This window comes from Pipistrellus hanaki (assembly GCF_964339955.1).
Source record: "Pipistrellus hanaki genome assembly, chromosome: 1".
Lineage (NCBI taxonomy): Eukaryota > Metazoa > Chordata > Mammalia > Chiroptera > Vespertilionidae > Pipistrellus > Pipistrellus hanaki.
The window spans coordinates 60,720,172-60,743,562 of record NC_140503.1 but is presented as its reverse complement, the minus strand read 5'-3'; the positions used below and the strand labels follow the sequence as shown (position 1 = coordinate 60,743,562).

Genomic DNA, 23,391 nt, shown 5'->3' with positions numbered 1-23,391 from the left:
AAGAGTCCTCACTGATTCCTCTGGGCCTCAGTCTCTGCCCCGATGGAAGCCTGAGATTCGGGAGAGCTGAATTTGGGAACTGACTGCCCCTCTTTAACTGACAAGTCAGAACTCCAAGTCTAGAAAGTATTCACATGAATAGCAATGTCTTCTTTGCCCTAAATGTTTTTTTCTGTTTTAGCTTAAAATCCACTCAGATTAAGAATTTAAACCTCAAATTGCTGACATGCCACTCCTTACAGAAGGAAGTGGGAGAAGAACTTCAAGGTTGTATTAGTACGTACAGAATGCAGGTACATAAATAGCCATCCTTCATCATCATCATCATCATGGATCAGCAATAAATTACTGATTTTTTCTATGAATTTTCTTTCCTTCTCTTTCCCCACCATCTACTTATTCTGAAAAAATGACACGAAACTCATTTGGGTTAAGTCTATTCTCAAGGATCTTAGAATAAAAATTCTGAAATGGAATAAAATAATTCATTTGTGCCAGGACCTAAGTGGGAAAGTTGATACTCCCTCTGAGTATCCAGATGGGTCCACTCTACTAGCTGGCACAATGTCACAGGCTGGACTTAGTTACTAAGTGCTACTTTTAGGAACACCATAAAATGCTAAATAATGAATGATAATTAAGATTTGTTTGTTGTAAGTACAAACAAGTTCAAGCCACAGATATGCCATCTCTATGAAGCATAGATGCCAAGCAGAAGAAAAAGGGGATACGTAAATATTGTTCATAGAATCACCTTTTTAAAATCTCATAAAATGACTGCTGTTTACTCATCACCATTCTTCCTATGGAAGTCTTGTCCCATTGGCACTTTAAATCCAATGTTTAGTTACCCTGAACCTGAAACCTTAGGGCAAGTCAAAACTAAACTTTCTGTAGGTAAGGGTAACAAGTTCTGCTGTGTAATGATACAAATAGAATCTTACTTTAATATGCTTCAGATATCCTTATAACAGGAAGAGGCCTATAATTATATTATCTCGGACAGTCTAGTTTTCATGTAAATGCACTAGGTGTACCGGTTAATAATGCGGATTTTTTTTTCAATAAATGGAGTTGCACATATGTTGATATATATGAGATTTGATATGTATGCTATTTTGTTGTATTGACAACAAGCTTCAAAACTTCTTATGTCATATAAGTACAACCAATGGACATAAAACTCTGGGGAGGGAGGGTATGTTTGGGAGGGAGGGAGGGGGGCAAAAAAAAAAATCAATAAAATATATTAAAAAACAAACAAACAAACAAAAAATTTCTTATGTCAAATTTTCTGAAGGTGTTAACATCATAGATATTTTTACCCTTAAAAATATTGAATTTCATGCCAAAAATAGAGCATTTGCAGGAAGTTTTAATTCATTACTTTATTTTGAAGAAAAGTGCTACTGAATACTTCGGGAAGCTTATGGTGAATATGCTCCATCCATTTCAAGATACTTGTGTTACAATGGTTTATACCTGTGAATGCTTTAACAGTGATGATTTCGATGTGAAAGACGAAGAACGTTCAAGCCAACCGCAAAAGTCTGAAGACCAACAATCAACAATTACATGCATTATTGGATGAAGATGCGTGTCAAACTCAAAAAAAAAAAACCTTGCAGAAAGATTAAACATTGCTCAACAAACAATTTCCAATCATTTACAAGCAATGAGAACGATTTTAAAGGAAGGAAAATGGGTGCCACATCTGAACAAAACCCATTTTTCAGTGCCAGTCACAATTCTATGCAAAAAAGACTTTCTTTCATGCCATTGAAGCAACATTTTACTGGTGACCTTTTGGTTTTCCATTTGTGTTTTGTTCAGTAGATGTGGGACCCATTTTCCTTCCCTTAAAATCTTTCCCAGCCCTAGCTGGTTTGGCTTAGTGGATAGAGCATTGGTCTGCAGACTGAAGGGTTTAGGGCTCGATTCTGGCTAAGGGCACATGCCAGAGTTGCGGGCTTGACCCCCAGCAGTGGGGGGCGTGCAGGAGGCAGTCAGTCAATGATTTTCTCTCATCATTGATGTTGCTCTCTTTCTATCTATCCCTCTCACTTCCTCTCTGAAATCAATAAAAATATATATTAAAAAAAATATATTTCCCATTACTTGTAAATGATCAGAAATTGTTTGCTAAGCAATGTTTAATCTTTCTGCAAGTTGTTTTTGAGTTTGTTTTTGGTTGGCTTGGACGCTCTTTGTCTTTCACATAGAAATCATCACTTTTAAAGCATTTAAACCAGGGTTCACAAGTATCTTGAGATGGAGCATGTTCACCATAAGCTTCCCGAAGTATACAATAACTTTCAGCAGCAGTTTTCTCAAAATAAAGTAATGGATTAAAACTTAGAGTCAAGCAGACACAGAAACAGCGCTATACACTTAACATAGGGAGAGCATACAGCATTACCTGGCTTCTACTCCGGGCCTCGTGGGTGGCTTTCCTGGCGGTGGCCGAGGCAAGAACTGTGATGAAGTGGAGATATTGACTTGATCTGTATTGACCCATGACACTGGCCTTGGAATTTTGCTCTTTCTGGACTGGGAGATGATAGGTGACAAAAAGCTGTCTTCAGCTGTCCTGCTCAGGGGGGTGTCTATCGCCAGTCTTGAAAAGGGAGCGAAGACTTCCTCCTCAGAAAAGGGAGCAGGAACAGTAGCTAGTCTCTCCTCCAGCAATTTATCAGAGGCACTTGAGAGGTCCCCAAGAAAAGACTTGAGTTGCCTTTTTTCCACCAGAAGTTTGAGTAGGTCTGGCTGATAAGCTTTCTTTTGGAGGAGCTTTTCTTTTGCAGAGAGTGGAGAGGATGAGTCAAAAGCTGAGTCTATCTCTTGTGCTAAAACAGGGATTCGGCTGTGTCTAGTTACGAAGGATGACCTAACCACATCCTTCCGGGATGAGGGACACTGTTCACTCTCTGAAACACTATTAAATAGTTCTCTATTTCTAGGGTCAGTTTTCTCTTTCTTACCCTCTTGGTGCAAAAAAGCAGAGAGGTCTCCTTGAAGACCAGGCAAGTCTTCACTCTTGATGTCATCATCCTTAGATAGCTTATTGTTTTGCATTGTTGCCACCGGGCCTATCTGTCCTTCAGCATGTGGGTCAATGCCTCCTGGAGAAATTTCTGAAGTTCCAACTGCCAGAAGCTTCATTATCTCATGATTTTTGTCTTGATTTGGCATTACACTAAAAGTCTGTGTCTTTGTCATTTCAAGAGGCTCAGTAGTTGCTGAGTGATCCCTTTCTAGGTCTCCTGGGAGAGAGGAGATCTCAATATAATGCTGCCCTTTACTTAACTTCTCATCTTCATTATCTGACCCTAGCAGGCTTTTCTCTTCAGTCTCCCTAGGGAGACTCTCAAACTCTCTCACAGCCAGTCTGTTATGGTCAGGAAGGTCTTCTGGTCCTTGAGATTTTTCACACTCTCTAGTACTGAGTAACATGTCAGGACCAATATGCTCCATCTGCAGCCCCAAGTCTGTTCTGCTTCCTCCACTAGGAGGTTCTCCCTCTGTCACAGCTAACCCAGAGAAGTTCTCCCTTGGAGAATAAAGTTCCACAGTGGGCTCCACGGGCTGAAGGTCCTTCTTCTCTGGCAGCTGACCACAGTGAAAGCTTCCTGAAGTCGACTGTGTAGATGCCACAGAAGGTCGAGGAATTGTAATCTGGAGAGAAAAAAGAAAAAAAAGTTAAAATGCAATAATGTAAAATGTAAGTGAAGATGCAGGATTTGAGATTTAACAGTTCAAATTCTAATTTATAATAGGAACACCTATGCTGGCCGGGTCTGCCTAATTCATACTTAAAATGAACAATTCTGAATAAAAATGCATGACACCCAAGCTCAGAAACTATAAAGCACAGTCTTCTTCGAGGTTCATCCCTGCTTTGTGTTCTGGAACACTGACTTCTGCAGACTGTGCTATCCCAGGCTCCCTTGTCTTCTGATTTCTGAGTTTGTCCAATAACCAGCACCAACAGAGAATCTGAATTGTGGAGATGAGGGTCTGGATATTAATTCTCTCTGGCCCCTCCCCAAGGGACTGCAAGGGACTACATTCTACCACTCCTGGCCTTAGCTCCTGTCACATGGCCCCACTCTCATAGATAGGACTCTTACCAGGTTTGATTAACAGCCTTTCTTTCTCCTCTTTCAGGACTCAAGACAGGAATGACTCTCTCTATTTAATGTGCCTACGGTCAGTTAAGGAAGTGATAGCATCAACTTTGCAAAAGTAAACTCTGAATTTAAGCCTCAAGGAGATAATCAAGATAAATATATCCTTCCCCAAATGAAGAAAATAGTAAGTTTTTACTTACTTAGACATACAAGTAAGTAAAAAAGTGATGCAGCTGATAGAGACTTTCAGTAAAGAAAACTTAAAAAAATTGTTTTGCTGAAACTGGTTTGGCTCAGTGGATAGAGTGTCAGCCTGCAGACTGAAAGGTCCCAGGTTCGATTCCGGTCAAGGGCATGTACCTTGGTTTCTGGCACATCCCCAGTAGGGGGTGTGCAGGAGGCAGCTGATCAATGTTTCTCTCTCATCGATGTTTCTAACTCTCTATCTCTCTCCCTTCCTCTCTGTGAAAAATCAATAAAATATTAAAAAATTGTTTTAATCATATTTTTATTGATTTCAGAGAGAAAGGGAGAGGGAGAGAGATAGAAACATCAATGATGAGAGAGAATCATTGATCGGCTGCCTCCTGCACGCCCCACATTGGGGATTGAGCCAATAACCCAGGCATATGCCCTCATTGGGACTGAAATGTGACCTCCTGGTTCATAGGTCAACATTCAACCACTGACCCATGCCAAATGGGCAAGAAAAATATTTTTATTTAAAAATATTTGAAAAAGGTCAAACATATTAAATATATAAATACAAGTCTTTCAACAACTTGAGAAAATGTTGTATATAGTGTAAGAGCTATAAGAATAATCTTTGTGGACTGGACAGTATTGATGGGAATGGGCAAAAAAATACTAGGAGAAATTAAGCCAAGGCTTTAGAAAGCCTTTTGAAGAGAAGCACACCAGAATGCTATTGGAAAAATACTTGAACAACAGTGAGAACACAGCATCTAGTCAAAGAAAAGAAGAAACTGAATCTGGGAAGGTGGAAAGAGGGAAGAAATGGAAAGAGAAAAGGTGGGGTGAAAAAAGGGATACAGGGAAGGGACAGAAGTGGTATGGTACCTTTGTACAATTTGGAAAAGGATACTCTTCAAAGAGGAAACAAAGATGCACAGTTTGGCTAGCAAAGTTTGAGCTATAGTTCAGACCCAACTGCTCCCTTGGCTAGGCATGCTGTAAACAACCTATATAACTTTAAAAGCAGTCTTGGGGAAGAAGGAAAGACCAACTAACTGATTTTAAAAAGGAGGTAGCCTGGCCAGAATAGCTCAGTTAATTGTCATCCTGTGCATCAAAGGGTTGCTCGTTAGAGTCCCAGTTAGGGCACGTACCTGAGTAGTGGGTTTAGTCCCAGTCAGGGAGCATTCTGAGGACAACCAATCGAGAGCGCGCGCTCTCTCTCTCTCTCTCTCTCTCTCTCTCTCTCTCTCTCTCTCTCTCCCTCTCTCTCATACACACACACACACACACACACACACACAACACACTTCCTCAGATGACGATTATAAGATAAACAAATAAATAAGAAGTAGGCATTTATTTTCTCATTTTGTAGTGCAGGTCAATTCCTACAGAGCTATTTATTCACAAAATCAAATTCTATTATCTTTTCTCATTGCTTTACACTTGCATGAGGAATTGTGTTCTAATAAAAAACATTTCAGTCTGGGGAACAATGCTATTTCTGGTGAGTTGGAGGAGAGGGCCACTAGATAATGATGGAATTTAAGAAAACCTGGTATTCCCAACATGTAAGGACTGATGTAACTGCTTGTGTCTACGGTTTGTGTACACAGTTTCTTACTGCCTCCATCTCTGGCTTTTCTGGAACTCCTGCCACTCACACAGCTGTGGAGACAGCACTACTTACTGAAAACAGCAGTGTAACAGGGGTCTCCTTATGAATGCTCAAAATGAGAGTAAACAGCAGTTTCCTCAAAACATTCCTTTGCAGAGGACTTATCACAATTACCTTTAGCTTCTTGTTAAAATACAGATGCCACTCTATCCCAGACCTTCTAAAGCAGAAGTTCTGAAAATGAGCTTGGGCCTCTGTATTTTAAACAGTGGACATCAAAGCTATAAAACTATTGCTTAAGAAGAATATAAAATATTAGAAATGTCTAGGTGGAGAAATTGCTCCTTGTCCACAATCACAAAAGAGAGAGGGAAAAAAAAGAATTAGATTTAGCAACAGTATAAAGTACAAACCATGGGCTGGTGCCATTTTGGGGCTCAGTCCATCTGGGTTTCCATATGACCTAATAAATTTATAATTCTTTAATAAAATCAAATAAATAAATAAAAATAAAGTGCTGGTACAAATCATGGTTAAAAATATTCCTTCCTCACCATATTTTCTTTTCTTTTATATTTTTTTTATTGATTTCAGAGAGGAAGTGAGAGGGAGAGGTAGAAAAATCCATAATGAGAAAGAATCATTGATCAGTTGCCTTCTGCACTCTCCCTACCTGGGCATGTGCCATGACCTCCTGATTCATAGGTTGATGTTCAACCACTGAGTCACACCAGCCAGGTGCTTCCTCACCATGTTTTTAATGTAGATATTAAAAAATATCTAGAATTACAATTTTAAAAAAATCATTATGTATACACACATAGATAAATAGTTCTTATAGTCTAAGTATAAATGTTATTCTGAAGTTACGGTATAATGACATATTGTGTATTGAGTTGGTATCTTGACAGGAAACCTCACTTTTTGAGAAATTTCATACTGGAAGACTAACTAGTCCAAGCATCATTCCTATACACATTTGCATACTTAGGAGTCTGGTGAAGGGCCTGAGTTGATCTATTAGTCCTTTCATCTGTTAGTCCTTTCATAGTCCTTTCTATTAGTCCAGTCTGGTGAAGGGCCTGAGTTGATCTATTAGTCCTTTCATATGAAAGGACTAAAATTTACTTATACATATGAAAGGACAAAAAATATATATATTGTATTTACTTATACATATGAAAGGACTAAATTTACTTATACAAAAATTTACTGATTTTTAGAGATAGAGAAAGGTAGAGGAAGAAAAAGACAGAGAAATTGACGTGAGAGAGAAAAATCAACCAGCCGCACCTCAACAGGGGATCAATTCCTCAACACAGGCCTGTGCCCTGACCGGGAATTGAACCAGTGACCTTGCAGTGCACAGGATGATGCTCAACCAATTGAACTACACTGGCCAGGACAGTCCTTTCTTAATAATACCTTGAGTGGATAACAGATAAATGTCAGGAACAAATCTCTTACCGCTGTAAGGGGTCCTTCCGCTTGTGCCTCCATTGGACTTGTGGGTGTTGCTGCAGTAAACTGACCACCAGCTCCAGCCTGGAGTTCTAGCCTATCTGTATATTGCTCTGAAGCAGCAGTGGCATAGCATTCCCCAGAAAGTGCTAAGATCACACCTGAGGTTTCCTTCTTTAAACGAATATTTTCTTCCCAAGAACCCAATCGGAGGTTTCCATCTTGAGGTGATTCTTCTAGAACTTGAAGTACTTCAGGCTCCTCATCAGAAGGGCTCCCTGTTGTTTTATGGCCTAAAGCCTCATTTGTCCTAAAATCCCGAAGGTCCTGCTCCTTGTCCACAATCACCCATTCTTTGGAATCAACCTCCTGCTTGCAAGAGCTCAAGTTAACAGCTATAAATCCATTGCTGCCGCCACCATCCGCCTGCTCAGGAGTATGGGCAGAGGCAGGCTTAGAAGCATCTGGAAGATATTCTTCATCATAGTTCCAGATGTGGTCAGTACGGGCCCCAGCAGGAACACAAGGCTTATGAGGCAGGGCAGGAAGAACAGGTTCCTTTCCTGCAATGGAATCTTTCTGCATTTTCTCCAGGCTTAAGAAAACAGAGAGAAGTTAATTGTCCAAGGGTAATACTTATTGCATAACCTATAAGCTCTATACAGAATTAATATTCACACAGAGATTAAAATAACACAGATAGTATGGGGGGGGCATTGGTATATGTATAAAGATAATAATTTAATAAAAAAATAAAAATAAATAAATAAAATAACACAGATAAAGCATAAGGAAAGTTTCACAGATTGATCATGCTCTTCTCTACTTTTCAGGATCTTGTTTGGGAAGATGGAGTCATGGGAGATTTCTCTCCTGCTGCAGAGAAGCCTAACTGGTTGACTTGTATGATCCACTTCATCTTTGCCTGGCCAATTCAATCACACTGCCCTCTGCTCTCTGCTCTGAGGGACCAAGAACAATTTACCCAAAGGGCTTTTACCTCACCAGAAGCCCTACAAAAATAAAGAGGTCTGGCCGGTGTGGCTCAGTTGGTTGGGCATCATCCCATGTACCAGGAGGTTGCCTGTTCCATTCCTGGTCAGGGCACGTGCCTAGGTTGAGGGCTCCATCCCTGATAGGGGGCATGCAGGAGGCAGCCAATTGATGCTGCACTGTCACATGGATGTTTCTTTGTCTCCCTTTCCCTTCCCCTCTCTCTCTAAAAACAAACAAACCGATAGACTATTTTATTATTATTATTTTTTTTAAAAATATATTTTATTGATTTTCTAGAGAAAGAGATAGAGATAGAGAGTTAGAAACATCAATGAGAGAGAATCATCAATCAGCTGCCTCTTGCAAACCTCCTACTGGGGATATGCCCTCAACCAATGTACATGCCCTTGACCGGAATTGAACACGGGACCTTTCAGTCCGCAGATGGACGCTCTATCCACTGAGCCAAACCGGTTTTGGCTATTTTATTATTATTTTTTAATCTTTAAGTTGAAAGTATTACATATGTCAATAAACTATTTTTAGAAAAAGGGAGCAAAGAAGCTAGTATACATAAGGAAAATACTTTCTGCATTTGTTTGTCTTTAGCAATGTATGCAAATATATACTCATTCAATTATATCCTCCAAAGGCAAGGCTTTGAAGAAGAGCAGGTACTGTACCTGCTCGCCCACACCTAGCCCACTATGCACACAGAACTCCAATAATGGTGCTTGGATGGGGGAAGCTTCAGGGTATATTTTCAGTTTTGTTGGATCAAGAGGCAGTTGACACTGTACATACAAATCTCTCTGAGGGGCAGGCAACATAGTGTGACTGGTGGTGTTTGGCTACACTGCCTTCTGAGAACTGATCTCATCTGTAGGGAAATAGTTTAAGCAATACATTTTTTCCTTAAGTTTATAATTAGGTGCTTCAATTCCTTATTCATTCTAGGTTCTGGCTTGAGTTCATTTTATTAATGTATTTTTATTCATTATACAAAGAAGGAGTGGGAGGAAGATAGAAACATCAATAAGAGAAAAACATCGAGCCATAACTGGTTTGGCTCAGTAAATAAGAGTGTCGGCCTGTGGATTGAAGGATCCCAGGTTCGATTCCGGTCAAGGGCATGTATCTTGGTTTCGGACACATCCCCAGTAGGGGGTGTGCAGGAGGCAGCTGATCGATGTTTCTCTCTCATGATATTTCTAGCTCTCTATTCCTCTCCTTTCCTCTCTGTAAAAAAAAATCAATTAAATATATTAAAAAAAAGAGAGAGAGAGCGAGAGAGACAAACATCAATCAGCTGCTTCTAGCACACCCCCTACTGGGAATGGAGCCTGCAGCTGTGGCTTGTGCCCTGACCAGGAATAGAAGTGTGACCTCCTGCTTCATGGGCCCAATACTCAACCACTGAGCCACACCAGCTGGGCTTGAGTTCATTTTCTTGGATTACTTCTATTCTCAACTCTGTTTTCCCTCAGCATGTACTCTTTTTAAAAAGTTCTATTCTGCCTAGCCAGTTTGGCTCTACTGGATAGAATGTCAGCCTGCAGACTGAAGGGTCTGGTCAAGGGCACATGCCTGGGTCGTGGGATCAATTCCCAGTAGGGGGCATGCAGGAGGCAGCCAATCAATGGTTCTCTCTCATCCTTGATATTTCTATCTCTCTCTTCCTCTTCCGTCCTCTCTGAAATCAATAAAAATATTAAGGAGAACCAAGATGCGGCATAGGTAAACACCTGTACTCACTGCCTCCCACAACATCAAAATTACAACTAAAATACAGAACAACTCTCATCCAGAACCGCTGGAAAGTTGGCTGAATGGAAGTATTACAACTAGAGAAGTAAAGAAGAAAGCACACTGAGACTGGTAGGAAGTGCGGAGGCCTGCAATGGGCTGGTTCGAATCCAGGTAGGCCACTTTTTAAATCAGGAGGGAGATCACATCTGAGAGGTTGCCCGGTGGAGCGAGGGGTCCCAGAGCTAGGGAAAGAAGTCCATATAGGCAGTAAGAACTATAGGCTGTAAAAACCAGATTGGAGCTGAGTGACAAATAAGTTTCTGGAGACCCAGCTGCTCCTCTTAAAAGGCCGGCACTGTGAACTGAATTTACAAGCTCTCACTTCCTCTGAGCTCCAATGCCCAGCAAGGCTCTGGAGTTCAAACACATATGGGGAGAAACTGGACTGTCTGGCTTGGGGCAGGAAGTCGGGGGCAACTTTGTTATAGACGGAGGTCATTGTCCCCATGCTGGGACTTCCCCAGAGCAGGGCTGACTAGAAGCCAATCTGTTTGCTCTGCCCTGGTGATTCCCTGAAATTTACAACCCCACCCATACCGTGCCCAGTGGCTTTTGCATTATGAATGGTCTGTCCTTTCTCAGGCTAAAAAAATGTCAAACAAGCTGCAGCTGGGTCAGGGAGCCCCAAAACTATCAATAAAAGACCTAAGACTCAACACCAGGACAACTGTGCCTTACTTCACAGCTGGGCCTCATCTGGGCACTTTCAAACCCCATACAAAGAGGAGGAATCTGCAGATCTCTCTGTAGCTCCTGCTTGATGGCCCCAGGCAGTGGCTGACTTTGCACCTCCCTGGAGACCCAAGAGCTAGTGTACCCAGTGGTCAGTGTGAGACCATACTAGATTACAACTCTTCACATCCATAAGTGACACACTCAAGGGGCAGACCCAGTGAGCACCAAAGACCCACTGAAGCAAGTCCTGCTCCACAAGGATGTCTCCTGGACAGCAGCTCTCCCACTGTAATCACAGATGGCCCCCACAGCCAATTGGCCTGGAGGTCAATTCTTCCTAGTGACACCAACAGCAATCAAGGCTCAACTACAACACAACTCTGCACAAAGCCAACTAAGGGGTACAATAAGAGTGTCTACTTCAGGTGATTGGGAAGCTGAGCCCTCTGGATCCTATAATATACCTACTACCAGTTCACAAAGTCACTCTCTATCAACTCAAGAAGACTTAGAAGCTACCCAATACATAGAAGCAAACATAGGGAAGCAGCCAAAATGCGGAGACAAAGAAACATGTCACAATGAAAGAAGTGGAAGAAAGCAAACAACTGGATATAGAGTTCAAAACCACAGTTATAAGTTTACTCAAGAATCTTCTAGAAACCTCCGAGAAACTTAGTGAGACTTTTTAGGATATTAGTGAGAATGCCAAAAAAATTGGAAGAGGACTAGTCAGAAATTAAGTATACACTGACTGAAATAAAGAATAACATACAGGGATTCAACAGTAGACTAGAGGATTCTGAGAATCAAATCAATGTTTTGAAATAGGAGAAAGCAAAAAATACCCAAGCAGAAGAGCAAAAATAAAAAAGAATCCAAAAATATGAAGATGGTGTAAGGGTCCTCTGGGACAACTTCAAGCAGAGCAACATCCAAATTATGGGGGTGCCAGAAGAAGAGAGAGAGCAAGGTATTGAAAACTTATTTGAAGAAATAATGACAGAAAACTTCCCCCACCTGGTGAAAGAAATAGACTTACAAGTCCAGGAAGCACAGAGAACCCCAAACAAGAGGAATCCAAAGAGGAACACACCAGGACACTTCATAATTAAAATGCAAAGGGCAAAAGACAAAGAGAGAATCTTAAAAGTAGCAAGAGAAAAAAGTTAGTTACCTACAAGGGAGTGCCCATATGACTGCCAGCTGGTTTCTCAACAGAAAACAATGCAGGCCAGAAGGGAGTGGCAAGAAATACTTAAAGTGATGAATAGCAAGAACCTACAACTAAGATTATTCTACCCAGTAAAGCTATCACTTAGAATTGAAGGTCAGATAAAGAGCTTCATAGATAAGAAAAAGCTAAAGGAGTTCATCATAGCCAAACCAGTATTATATGAAACGCTGAAAGGTATTCTTTAAGAAGAGTAAGAAGCCGAAGCTGGTTTGGCTCAGTGGTAGAGCGTCAGTCTGCGGACTGAAAGGTCCCGGGTTCGATTCCGGTCAAGGGCATGTACATTGGTTGCGGGCACATTCCTGGTAGGGGGTGTGCAAGAGGCAGCTGGTCGATGTTTCTCTCTCATCGACGTTTCTGGCTCTCTGTCTCTCTCCCTTCCTCTCTGTAAAAAATCAATAAAATATATGTATATTAAAAAAATAAATAAAAGAGGAAGAAGAAGAAAAAGGTAAAGATAAAAAATATGAACAACAAAGTGACAACAAATATCTAGCAACAATTAAATTTAAAAATCAAATGAATAAAAAAATCTGATGAACAGAATAAACTGGTGAATGGAATAGAATCAGGGGCATGAAAATAGAACAGAGGGAAGATTGTGTGGGGAATACAGGAAGAGATTACACAAAGATCTTCTTATATGCCTGTATGCAATACCGATGGACACAGACAATAGGGTGGCGAGGGCCTGGGGTGGGTGGGAACCAGGTGAAGGGGAGCCATGGGGTGGTGGGGGAGAGACAGACATCTGTAATAATCCCAACAACAAAGATGAATTAAAAAATAAATAAAATAAAAAATATATTTTTTTAAAGTTCTATTCTTTTGTAAGACTAATTCTTTATCAAACTAAGCTTTTATCCACCTTTATATTTATCCCTAATCTTAGCCACAACTCAAAATGTTTAAATACTGCCCCAACCCTAGTCCATCCTTTTGATCATATCAACATGTAGACACAAGCTTACATCACATAACTGTGAGTTGAATGATTATAGGAAGAATATACATCCATGAAGAACTGTTTAAAATGGAAGCCAAACTGGAGTAGGCCAGAGTGGCTGAATTGTCTCTGGACAATTACTACCATGTCAAATACATGGTCCTTCTAACTATACTCCACTGCCAATAATAGCCACCAGGGATGTACCGTGAAGAATGTCAGTATCATTGAAGTCACTTGAGTATTAATATTATTATTTTTTAAAATATATTTTATTGATTTTTTACAGCGAGGAAGAGAGAGGGATAAAGAGTTAGAAACATTGCTGAGAGAGAATCATCGATCAGCTGCCTCTTGCATTCTCCCTACTGGGGATGTGCCCGCAACCAAGATACATGCCCTTGACTGGAATCAAACCTGGGACCTTTCAGTCCACAGGCTGACTCTCTATCCACTGAGCCAAACTGGTCTCAGCGAGTATTAATATTATTGAAGCCTTCTTAATTCATAAATATATCCCAAATTCTTTTAAACGTTTCATTCTGTCTTTTATTATCAAAACTTGAGGACAATGGGCCTCATAACTGCAGTCATTATCAATGTATGGCTTTCTAAGTTTCACCTGTCCTCCTCTCAAAGTTGATTGTGAGCTCTCTAAAGTCCTGTCTTTCCTTCTTTCTAGGTAGAATGATAAACTTATGCATGTCTATTTTCCCTACAGCACTACTCATAGAAGGCCTTCATTAAAATGAACTGACTTGTCTGTCCTTTGTGTATAAATGACTTTTCTCCCTCCTTCCTGCTTAATGCCTTCTCCAACTCTATACTGCATCTTCTCCATTCCAATAAGAGATCACCTTCCAAACAAAGTCACTTCAAAATGTTCATTTAGCCGAAACCGGTTTGGCTCAGTGGTAGAGCGTCGGTCTGCGGACTGAAAGGTCCCAGGTTTGATTCCGGTCAGGGGCATGTACGTTGGTTGCGGGCACATCCCAGGTAGGGGGTGTCCAGGAGGCAGCTGGTCGATGTTTCTCTCTCATCGACGTTTCTGGCTCTCTGTCTCTCTCCCTTCCTCTCTGTAAAAAATCAATAAGATATATTTTAAAAAATGTTCATTTATTGACTAATTATTAACTAATATTTAGTATTATAAAGTTACCAGCACCCACTGTCCAGCTCCCAAAGCCAAAGGCTATGTTACAGGAGTTGTAACAACATTAGGAGGCAATTTACAACAACAATCAAGATGGTAATTAAAAACATAGATGAGAGCTTAATCAAATCAGTGCTACACAAATGCAAACATTTATTTGAAAGACTTTACATAAATTAATAAATAAAAATTTAAGATGACATTATCTTAGTTTTTAAAAAAGAGAAAAAACTATTTTATACCAGGTCTCAAGAAACTTGTCAGTATCTGGCTTTGGCTCTAGTGTTAGACGCTTTTCCAGCTCAAAGCTGTGGATGGAACGTAACTTTCGCACCAATGGAACATCTCTGTCTGGCTGAGTAATTTCTGAGCGGACACGAATCGGTGAACCAAGGCTTGGAGCATTCAGAATACCATTTGCTTGACCATGGCTATTCTCCTCTTCAGTAGCAGCCTAGACCAAATATAAAAGAAAATTATGAAAAACATTCCAGTTACTATACATGATAATAATTGTTGAAGTCTTTCAACATAATATAACCAAATGCTTGGGATATGTTCTCACAAGATTAAAATATTTTGCCTAATTTAGGTCATGACATATTTTTCTCTTAACCCTTTTATTAAGTGAGCTTCCTTAATTTATTCTCAGTTTCAGTATTATTTTAGTTTTTATACTTTTGGTACAAAGATAAACAATCTAAAAATGTTTAATAACCTTAGCTTTTTGTATTATGTCTAACTAGAAACTTCCAGGACCCCATCCACTAAACTAGGGGTGTCGAACTCAATCAGAGAAGGGGCCAAAATCTAAAATCCAGCCTAAATCGCGGGCCGAATGGTTTACTGAACAGTCATAAACTGACAATGTCATAAACTGACAGCGGAGTGCAGTGATGACAGCGCGGTGCAGGCCACATTGCAAGGCCTGGCGGGCTGGATTTGGCCCGCGGGCCTTGTGTTTGACACATGTGCACTAAACTAAAACTTAGGACATTCTCTTTGAGTCAGGTGGTTTCACAAGCAGTAAGAGAGGAAGCCACGCCTGCTGTGTTCCCTCTCTAAAAAACAAACAAGAATAAGGAAACTCGGTGTTTGAACAATAAGGACCTGGGTGGAGCAGGAGGCTGCTGGCATTGGGCAGCACAGAAGGGTGGGGCTACCTAGGGACAGATGCCTACAGCAGTGCAATTATGAGGGAAATTAAGATTTATACTAGTGGTGGGAGGAAAGAGGGAAATCTGGGATGTCTTTCTGATTAAAGACCCTCAAGATGTGCAAATGGTCTCCAACAAGGAGTTCACTTTGGCTACCAGCAGAAGCAGTAGATAAATCTTCTCTGAAGGAAGGTTTCTCTACTTCCCAATTTAGGTCTACAGAACTCCTACCAATTATTAATTAAAGAGTAAAACATTAAAGATAGTCAAACAAGCTCTGGCCATGTGGCTCACTTGGTTGGAGTGTCACCCCACACACCAAAAGGTTGTGTGTTCCATCCCTGGTCTGGGCACGTACAGGAGTCAATCAATTGGTGTTTCTCTCTCACACCCATGTTTCTTTCTTTATCTCTTTCAAATCAATAAAAAATAAATACATATCCCTGAGTGAAGATTAAAAAAAAAAGATAGTCACACACATGAGAAGGCAATGCCACCTTGACTGAGTCAGCAGAATTTTTTTAAGTGTAAGCTTCCCCAAATCATCAGCTATCAAACTGTTTCAGATAAAGAATAGAGAATAGATAGGCATAAAATGTTTAAATAAATGAAGGCCATTATCACAAAGATTAACAAAGGATTATTTGGAACTAACAGATAAATTTAATATTAAATATTCTATTAACAAGTTAAATATATTAGCCATAAAAGGCTACAGTTATTAATTAGAGGATTAGAAGACATAGAAAAAGAAATTACCTGGTATGAAGCACAGCAAGGTGTGAAAAATATGAAAAAATATAATAAAAGATATAATAAAAAGGCATAATATATGTTTAATTGGAATCCCAGAAAGAGAACAGAAAGAATGAAGATGTGACAATATTTAGGTAGAGAATGACTGTATATCTTCCAGAACTGATAAAAAAAAATTATGAATCAAAGATTCAGAAAACATAAAACATCCTAAGCAGGATAAACAAAAAGAAATATATGTGCAGATACATTGCAGTTAAAACAGCAGAACACCTAAGAAAAAAAGTAAAGCTAAAAAGTACTGGGATGGGAGGCCAGGTGGAATGATCATACACTCACATACACAAACAAAATCAGAGTGACAGCAGACTATTTATACCAATAGATGAAGCAAGAGGAAAAATAATTGTCGATCAAGAACTTTAAACCCACTGTGCCAAATCAGCTAAAAAACATATATGCATGTGTATTTGCTGTATATGTGTGTATCAGAAAAAATAACAGCATAGAAGGATGTACCCAGGCTATTAACACAGGTTATCTGGTTTAGGAGTGAGAGGGCAGGGTGGAGTTATCCTCCATTCTGTAATTGAACCCTAGCCCTCACCCAACCAATCAGGGTTAGCCGAGGCAGTGACATCACCAACGACAGGAGTAAAACCCCTGGACTGGGCGAAATTCGCTCTCTCTTCCGCCATGCTGCCGGCGTGAGTGGGACAGAGCACATGCTAGCATGGAAAAGGCTCTTTTGTTTATTGCATTGGACTCGGCTCCCTGGTGGTCCTTGGGGATCACGAAGTCTGGGAGTAACAGGAGATATTGGATATTTTTTAATTTATTTGTTTTTTATAAATATATTTTATTGATTTTTTACAGAGAGGAAGAGAGAGGGATAGACAGTCAGAAACATCGATGAGCGAGAAAAATCAATCAGCTGCCTCCTGCACTCCCCCCACCGGGGATGTGCCCGCAACCACAGTACATGCCCTTGACCGGAATTGAACCCAGGACCTTTCAGTCCGCAGGCCAACATTCTATCCACTGAACCAAACCGGTTTCAGCAGATATTAGATATTTTTAAAAATGTATCAAATAATGTTTTACCAGCTCAGTTAACTTTTGCCACTCTAGTAATTTTTGAAGATGAATTTTATAAAATGACTGATCAATCAAAAAAAGAAAAAAAAGGAAGAACTTTAAATCCAATAAGAAAGAAAAAAACCACCAAAACTGGTTTGGCTCAGTGGACAGAGAGTCAGCTTGTGAACTGAAAGGTCCCGGGTTCAATTCTGGTCAAGGACATGTACCTTAGTTGCGGGCACATCTCCAATGGGGCTGTGCAGGAGGCAGCTGATTGATGTTTCTCTCTCATCAATGTTTCTGGCTCTCTGTCTCTCTCCCTTTCTCTCTGTGAAAATTCAATGAAATATATTAAAAAAAAAAAAAGAAAGAAAGAAAGAAAAAACCCCACTTTGAATCCAGCATAACTATCATTAAAGAATTAGGCTGGTTTTGCTGAATGGTTAGAACAGTGGCCCTACGATCAAAGGGTCAAGGGTTTGATTCCCAGTCAAGAGCAGGTGTGATTCCCAGTCAAGAGTAGGTTTGACACCCAACTCTAGTCGGGGCACACATGTGCAGAAGGCAACTGGTCTATATCTTACACTGATGTCTCTCTCTCATCCCCTCTTTCCTCCCTTTTATTCTCTAAAAATCAATGAAAAAAATATCCTCGCATGAGGATTAAAGAAGAAAAAAGAGCCGAAACCGGTTTGGCTCAGTGGTAGAGCATCGGTCTGCGGACTGAAAGGTCCCAGGTTCGATTCCGGCCAAGGGCATGTACATTGGTTGCGGGCACATCCCCGGTAGGGGGTGTGCAAGAGGCAGCTGGTTGATGTTTCTCTCTCATCGACGTTTCTAGCTCTCTATCTCTCTTCCTTCCTCTCTGTAAAAAGATCAATAAAATATATTTAAAAAAAAAAAAGAAAAAAGAAAAAAGAATAAGGCTAAAATAAATACATTTACTGCTAAGAAAAAAGTGAGAGTCTCTACTAAAAAATCTCAACTAAAGGGACTTCCAAAGGAAATATTTCAGGAAGAAAGGTGAGTCCAGATTAAGAAAAGAAAAGAAGAAAAGAAGAAAGATGAGTCCAAGACTTCCAAAAATGGAAGGAAATGGTAAACATCTTTTAAAAATTAATATAAACATTATTGTATGAAAGTTCAACATCACTAATATCTTATTTTTTTAAAGGATGGAATTAAAAATAGAAGAGAACTAATAAAGATTAAATAGAGATAATTGGTGAAAGGAAACTAAAAATTTATGCCAATTACCAAACTTATGCCTCTCATATACACAGACACCCATATGGGCTGGCAACTAAATGTGGGTTTTTTTTTTGTGTGTGTGTTTTGTTGTTGTTTTTACCATGAGAACAGTTTGCTCCTGGTGCCATAAAGACAGCCATAGCTACATTCCAAAAATCTGACAGTGATCTTCTGACAATTTTTTCACTACTTATTCCTGATTACTATTAGTCCAAATAATGCATATTTAATAGCCAGACCACAGTGCACCATATCAACGTACACAGAGAAAGTTTTTGCAAATGACTCCCATGACTAAAAGTATATACTGTTCTAAATTATATAGTTAATTCCTCAGAAGTGATTGTAGAGAATTCTTTTCAAGATATATTCCTCATTCATAAAGCATGACTAGCCAACTTTCTATCTGTCGTGTTAACAGGTATGAGCCCTAAGTCTTATTTTACACACTTATGAACTTAACCTTTTTTACAACTAACCCTTAAAACATAGGAAGCACCAAAAACTGATTTCTAATTCCTTGCCCCCACATACCATTTATCTTCATATAATCTTCTATGAAAATGGAAATGATGAGGAATAGTAAGATCAGAGAGAAATTTCTGGAAGATTACTAAAAATTAATCATTCAATTTAGAAATCTATCTTTCCCCATACTTACAGGTGGATCTACTTACAATTCTAATAAAGAAAAAAATCATGTCATTTGTTCAACATCCACGTTGTCAACTCATAAACAGTTGTGTGGTGCTTCCCACCTCCACCTGACACAGTTTCAGAATGGATACTCATAGCTCTATCAGTCCATACCAAAGGAGTCCAGGGTCTTGTCACATTATTTATAAAGACTATTAACTTCTGTTCTATAGATGTCTCTTATTTTTTCTGAAGGTCTAGTTAGTTTTTTTAAAAAAAATACTTTTATCTTTTTCACAAAATATAAGATGAAGATTAATATTTGGTATCCATACTTCAATATTTTGGGCAAAATTAAAAAATACTGCAATTACAAATACAGAAATAACTAGCAATACTGTCTACTTCTCATTCAAAATTGAGAATCAAATTTCGCTACAGGAGAAAATAAGTAAACAGAAAGATATTACTTCCTATGCAAGAAAAACACACCTTACAAATTCCAAACTTTATCTTGTTCCTGTTGGCATCCATCTCTTCCCAGACATCCTTCTCCTGGGGATGAGTGTGCCCCAGAGATCCAGGCAATTTATCCGGTGACATACCAACAGGGATGCCATTCTCGCCATCACTGAGATGTTCATCTGGAAACACCTCATCCGTATTTTCTCTAAGCAAGTCCCCTGGGATGGGAGTGGCATTAGCAATTCTAAAAATGACGGGTGAAGAAAAGGTAGAACTTAAGAACACCAGAATCAAAAATTACGAGACTATTTTCCATTTTGTTTCTGGAGTTAAATGATGAAGTCTATATAGCATTAAAAGAGTAAAGCAAAACAAAACTCAAAACCTTGGAAATAGGCTGTGACAATTCTACAAAATAAAACTTGTACATTTTGATTAACAGAATTTTCAACCTGATTTAAAAATAAAAATTCCAATATAATAACTCACTAACTTAATAATTACTTTAAAAGTTAGAAACATTTGGTCTATGTTCCAAGAAGTCTTTTACAATTTTTTTTGTTTTTTTTTACCCATTTTTCTCAGAGAACAACAAAAACTATAAACAGAAAAATGTTAATAATAATAATACTATAAGCAGGTATCAAATCATAAGTTATGCTTTGAATAGTGTAAAATGTGCATTTTTTTTCATTTACAGACTTTTACTGTAAATACCTATTCCATGCAAGGCCTTAGGAGACAAAAGAAGAAAAAGGAAATTCTTGCCCTCCAGGGGGAACTAGAAAATTTGCAATTACACAGTTTTATATAGCTGCATGAACTGACCAGGAATGATACAGAAAATATAAATTGGCACTTTGTTTATATATTGCTTTCAAAGTAACTTCATGTCTGTTTACATGGTTGGTCATCTCTCTCTTAGACTTCTGGCCCATGAAAGGCTTTTCTAGTTCCGTTATCACTAGTGATTAGGCCCCTGCCAGCTCTAACTTTCAATGACTCTACACTATACTCAATTTTTAAAAATACTGCTGACTGAACACAATATTTAGTATAGAATGAAACCTTTTCCTAGAGGTGATCTGGAAGGTTTAAAAGTAGAAAACCAGCCTTCAGTGGATTATACTGACATAATTATTATGAGTGATAAAAGAGGCATCTTAGTGCACCACTCTAAGGATAACATTACACGCTGGCCCAGATGTCATAAATGCCATGCTGTGAGAACAAAGATCAGTCATTTTCAGGGACTTGTCAATAGGTTAGAGGTAAGCAATATAGAAAAGCATTGGCCATGGCTCTCAGGAAAGAAACTTATAGCCTTGTAAAGTAGTACCTGTAGTTCTGACACTAAGAACATCTTGAAAAGGTAAGTTTGGCCTAAAGTAGTTCAAATGAACAGATTTATTATAAAAGTAAAGTTCAGGAGGGGGATGAGTAGAGGTAGAACAGGGCATAGAGGGAATAAATGGTGATGGGGAAAAATTTAATTTAAAAAAAGTAAAGTTAAGAAATAAATTTTTCAGGTGTAAGTTCAATATAATTTATTTATATAAGGACTTACAGTAGACATTAGCATATGTTACATGGCATACCAAATATTTATTGAAAGAATTCCCCCTATCCTGAGGAAAGGGACTTGCAAAAGGAAAAATATTTGAGTTCAGGAAGTTCAATCTACTAGCCCCACATTCCGCCCCCACATCACCCCTCCCCCCAGCCCTATGTTAATCACTGAGTGTTCTTCCAAAGTCTTTTTTCCACATGCCTACTACTCTGCCTCTTTCCAACTACCAATTCCTTGGCATTTTCTTCTTCTGCTCCTCCACCTATAATCTGCTGCTATTTTTTTTTTTTTAAATATATATTTTATTGATTTTTTTACAGAGAGGAAGGGAGAGAGAGAGAGAGCTAGAAACGTCGATGAGAGAGAAACATCGACCAGTTGTCTCTTGCACACCCCCTACCGGGGATGTTCCCGCAACCAATGTACATGCCCTTGACCAGAATCGAACCTGGGACCTTTCAGTCCACAGACCGACGCTCTACCACTGAGCCAAACCGGTTTCGGCAATCTGCTGCTATTTTTACTCTATATTAATTTCCCTCGTATCTCTTAGACTTCAATACCACACACTTCCAGGAGCTCTTCCACACTCTCCACACAACTCTGGTTCCTCTCTGTACTTATTCTCCCACTTTTACTCCTTACATTATTTTCTTCTCCTAAAATTCTGATCAAAACCTGGATTTTGAGGTACAAAGGAAAGAATTCCTTTCCAGAGAAATTATGTTAAGGAATAAGAATGAGAAAGTACATATGAGAGTATTATGTTAAAGAATAAGAATGTGTGATAAAATATGCGTGCAAGTATCGTGTTAAGGAATAAGAATGAGTAAGAAAGTATGTGTGAAAATATTTTTAGCATGTGGTCCTTGTTTGCAGGCTAGATATAAATTACAGAAGCAGATTAGGGGGAAAAATGAGGTGTGTGGGAGAACTGGAAAAGTAGTAAGAATAGACATCCTTTTCATATTCCCTTCCCCATAATTTAAGTCAGGGGCTGGCAAACTAAGGCTTCTGAGCCAGATCTGGCCTGCTCACCTATTTTTTGTTAATACAGTATTTTGGCACACATTCACTCATTTGTTTTCATGTTGTCTATGGCTGCTTTAGCACTACAACAGCAGCGATAATGGAGACAGAGACAGCAGTCCACAAATTTTTATCTGGCCCTTTACAGTTAAGATTGCCGACTTCTGATCTAAAACATCCTCCTACCTTTTCCGGAACTTTCTTCTTCTAGTAATAAATTCAGAGTTGTGGGACATACATAATCATTTTTTTTCTCTTTAACAATGATTCTCTAGGGCTTTCTAATTATTATGCCTCCATAACAATTGCGAACAGAGAATTCAGCAAACTTTTTTTTTTTTTTTTTTAGAGAGTGGGAGGGAGTGTGGGGAGAGAAACGTCGATGTGAGAGAGACATATTAATTGGCTGCCTCCCACACATGCCCTGGGATCGAACCTGCATCCTAGGTAGGTACATGCCCTTGACTGGGTATCAAACCCAAGGCCCTTCAGTGTGCAGGCCGATGCTCTAACCACTAAGAACACCAGCCAGGGAAGCAAACTTTTTCTTAAAGGGCCAGATAGTAAATGGTAATCTTGTAGGTCTAATACTTATTTTTTCCAATTCAGCTGGTTTAAATTCTGTGCAGTCTTTAAGCTGTGGGCCCATATGTATTATACAAGTTATCAGTCTGCCTTTAAAAAAAAAGTATTTTATTGATTTTTTTTACAGAAAGGAAGGGAGAAGGATAGTTAGAAACATCGATGAGAGAGAAACATCCATCAGCTGCCTACTACACACTCTCTACTGGGGATGTGCTCACAACCAAGGTACATGCCCTTGACCAGAATCGAACCTGGGATCTTTCAGTCCACAGGCTGATCCTCTATCCACTGAGCCAAACCGGTTAGGGCATCAGTCTGCCTTTTCAAAGGCACTTCAACTTATAAATACCATGCTAGGTATTTATACCATTCCTCACCAGTAAAACGAGACCAAGTTAACTACCCAATCAACTAACGAAAGGAAAGCTAGTCCTTCACTGTCTGCCTCCCATTTGCACTACATTAACCCATCTGTTTTAAATGGTTTTTTTTTCTTTCTCCCCAATTTTACTCAATGTCCTTTATCAAATATTCATTTGAGTCTATTCTTCATTGTACATTTTATAATTTACTAAATTTTGAAATATCTTTTTTCTTTTCTTTCAAGTTTCATTTCTTTTTCTCTGTTTTCCTTTTCCTTTT

The 23,391-nt window shown here is 39.2% G+C and overlaps 1 protein-coding gene across 2 annotated transcripts in view; it reads right to left on the bottom strand.

The window, feature by feature from the left end:
- Positions 1-23,391, bottom strand: part of TTBK2 (tau tubulin kinase 2) — a 134,989-nt gene that overhangs the window by 9,148 nt on the left and 102,450 nt on the right. For both annotated transcript variants that reach the window (XM_084903073.1, XM_084903074.1), the window contains 4 exons: positions 19,593-19,809; positions 14,463-14,674; positions 7,414-8,002; positions 2,420-3,675 (listed from right to left, as the gene is read on the bottom strand). In XM_084903073.1, the coding sequence (XP_084759199.1) occupies positions 2,420-3,675; positions 7,414-8,002; positions 14,463-14,674; positions 19,593-19,809 (2,274 nt within the window). The remainder of the gene's footprint in view (positions 1-2,419; positions 3,676-7,413; positions 8,003-14,462; positions 14,675-19,592; positions 19,810-23,391) is intronic.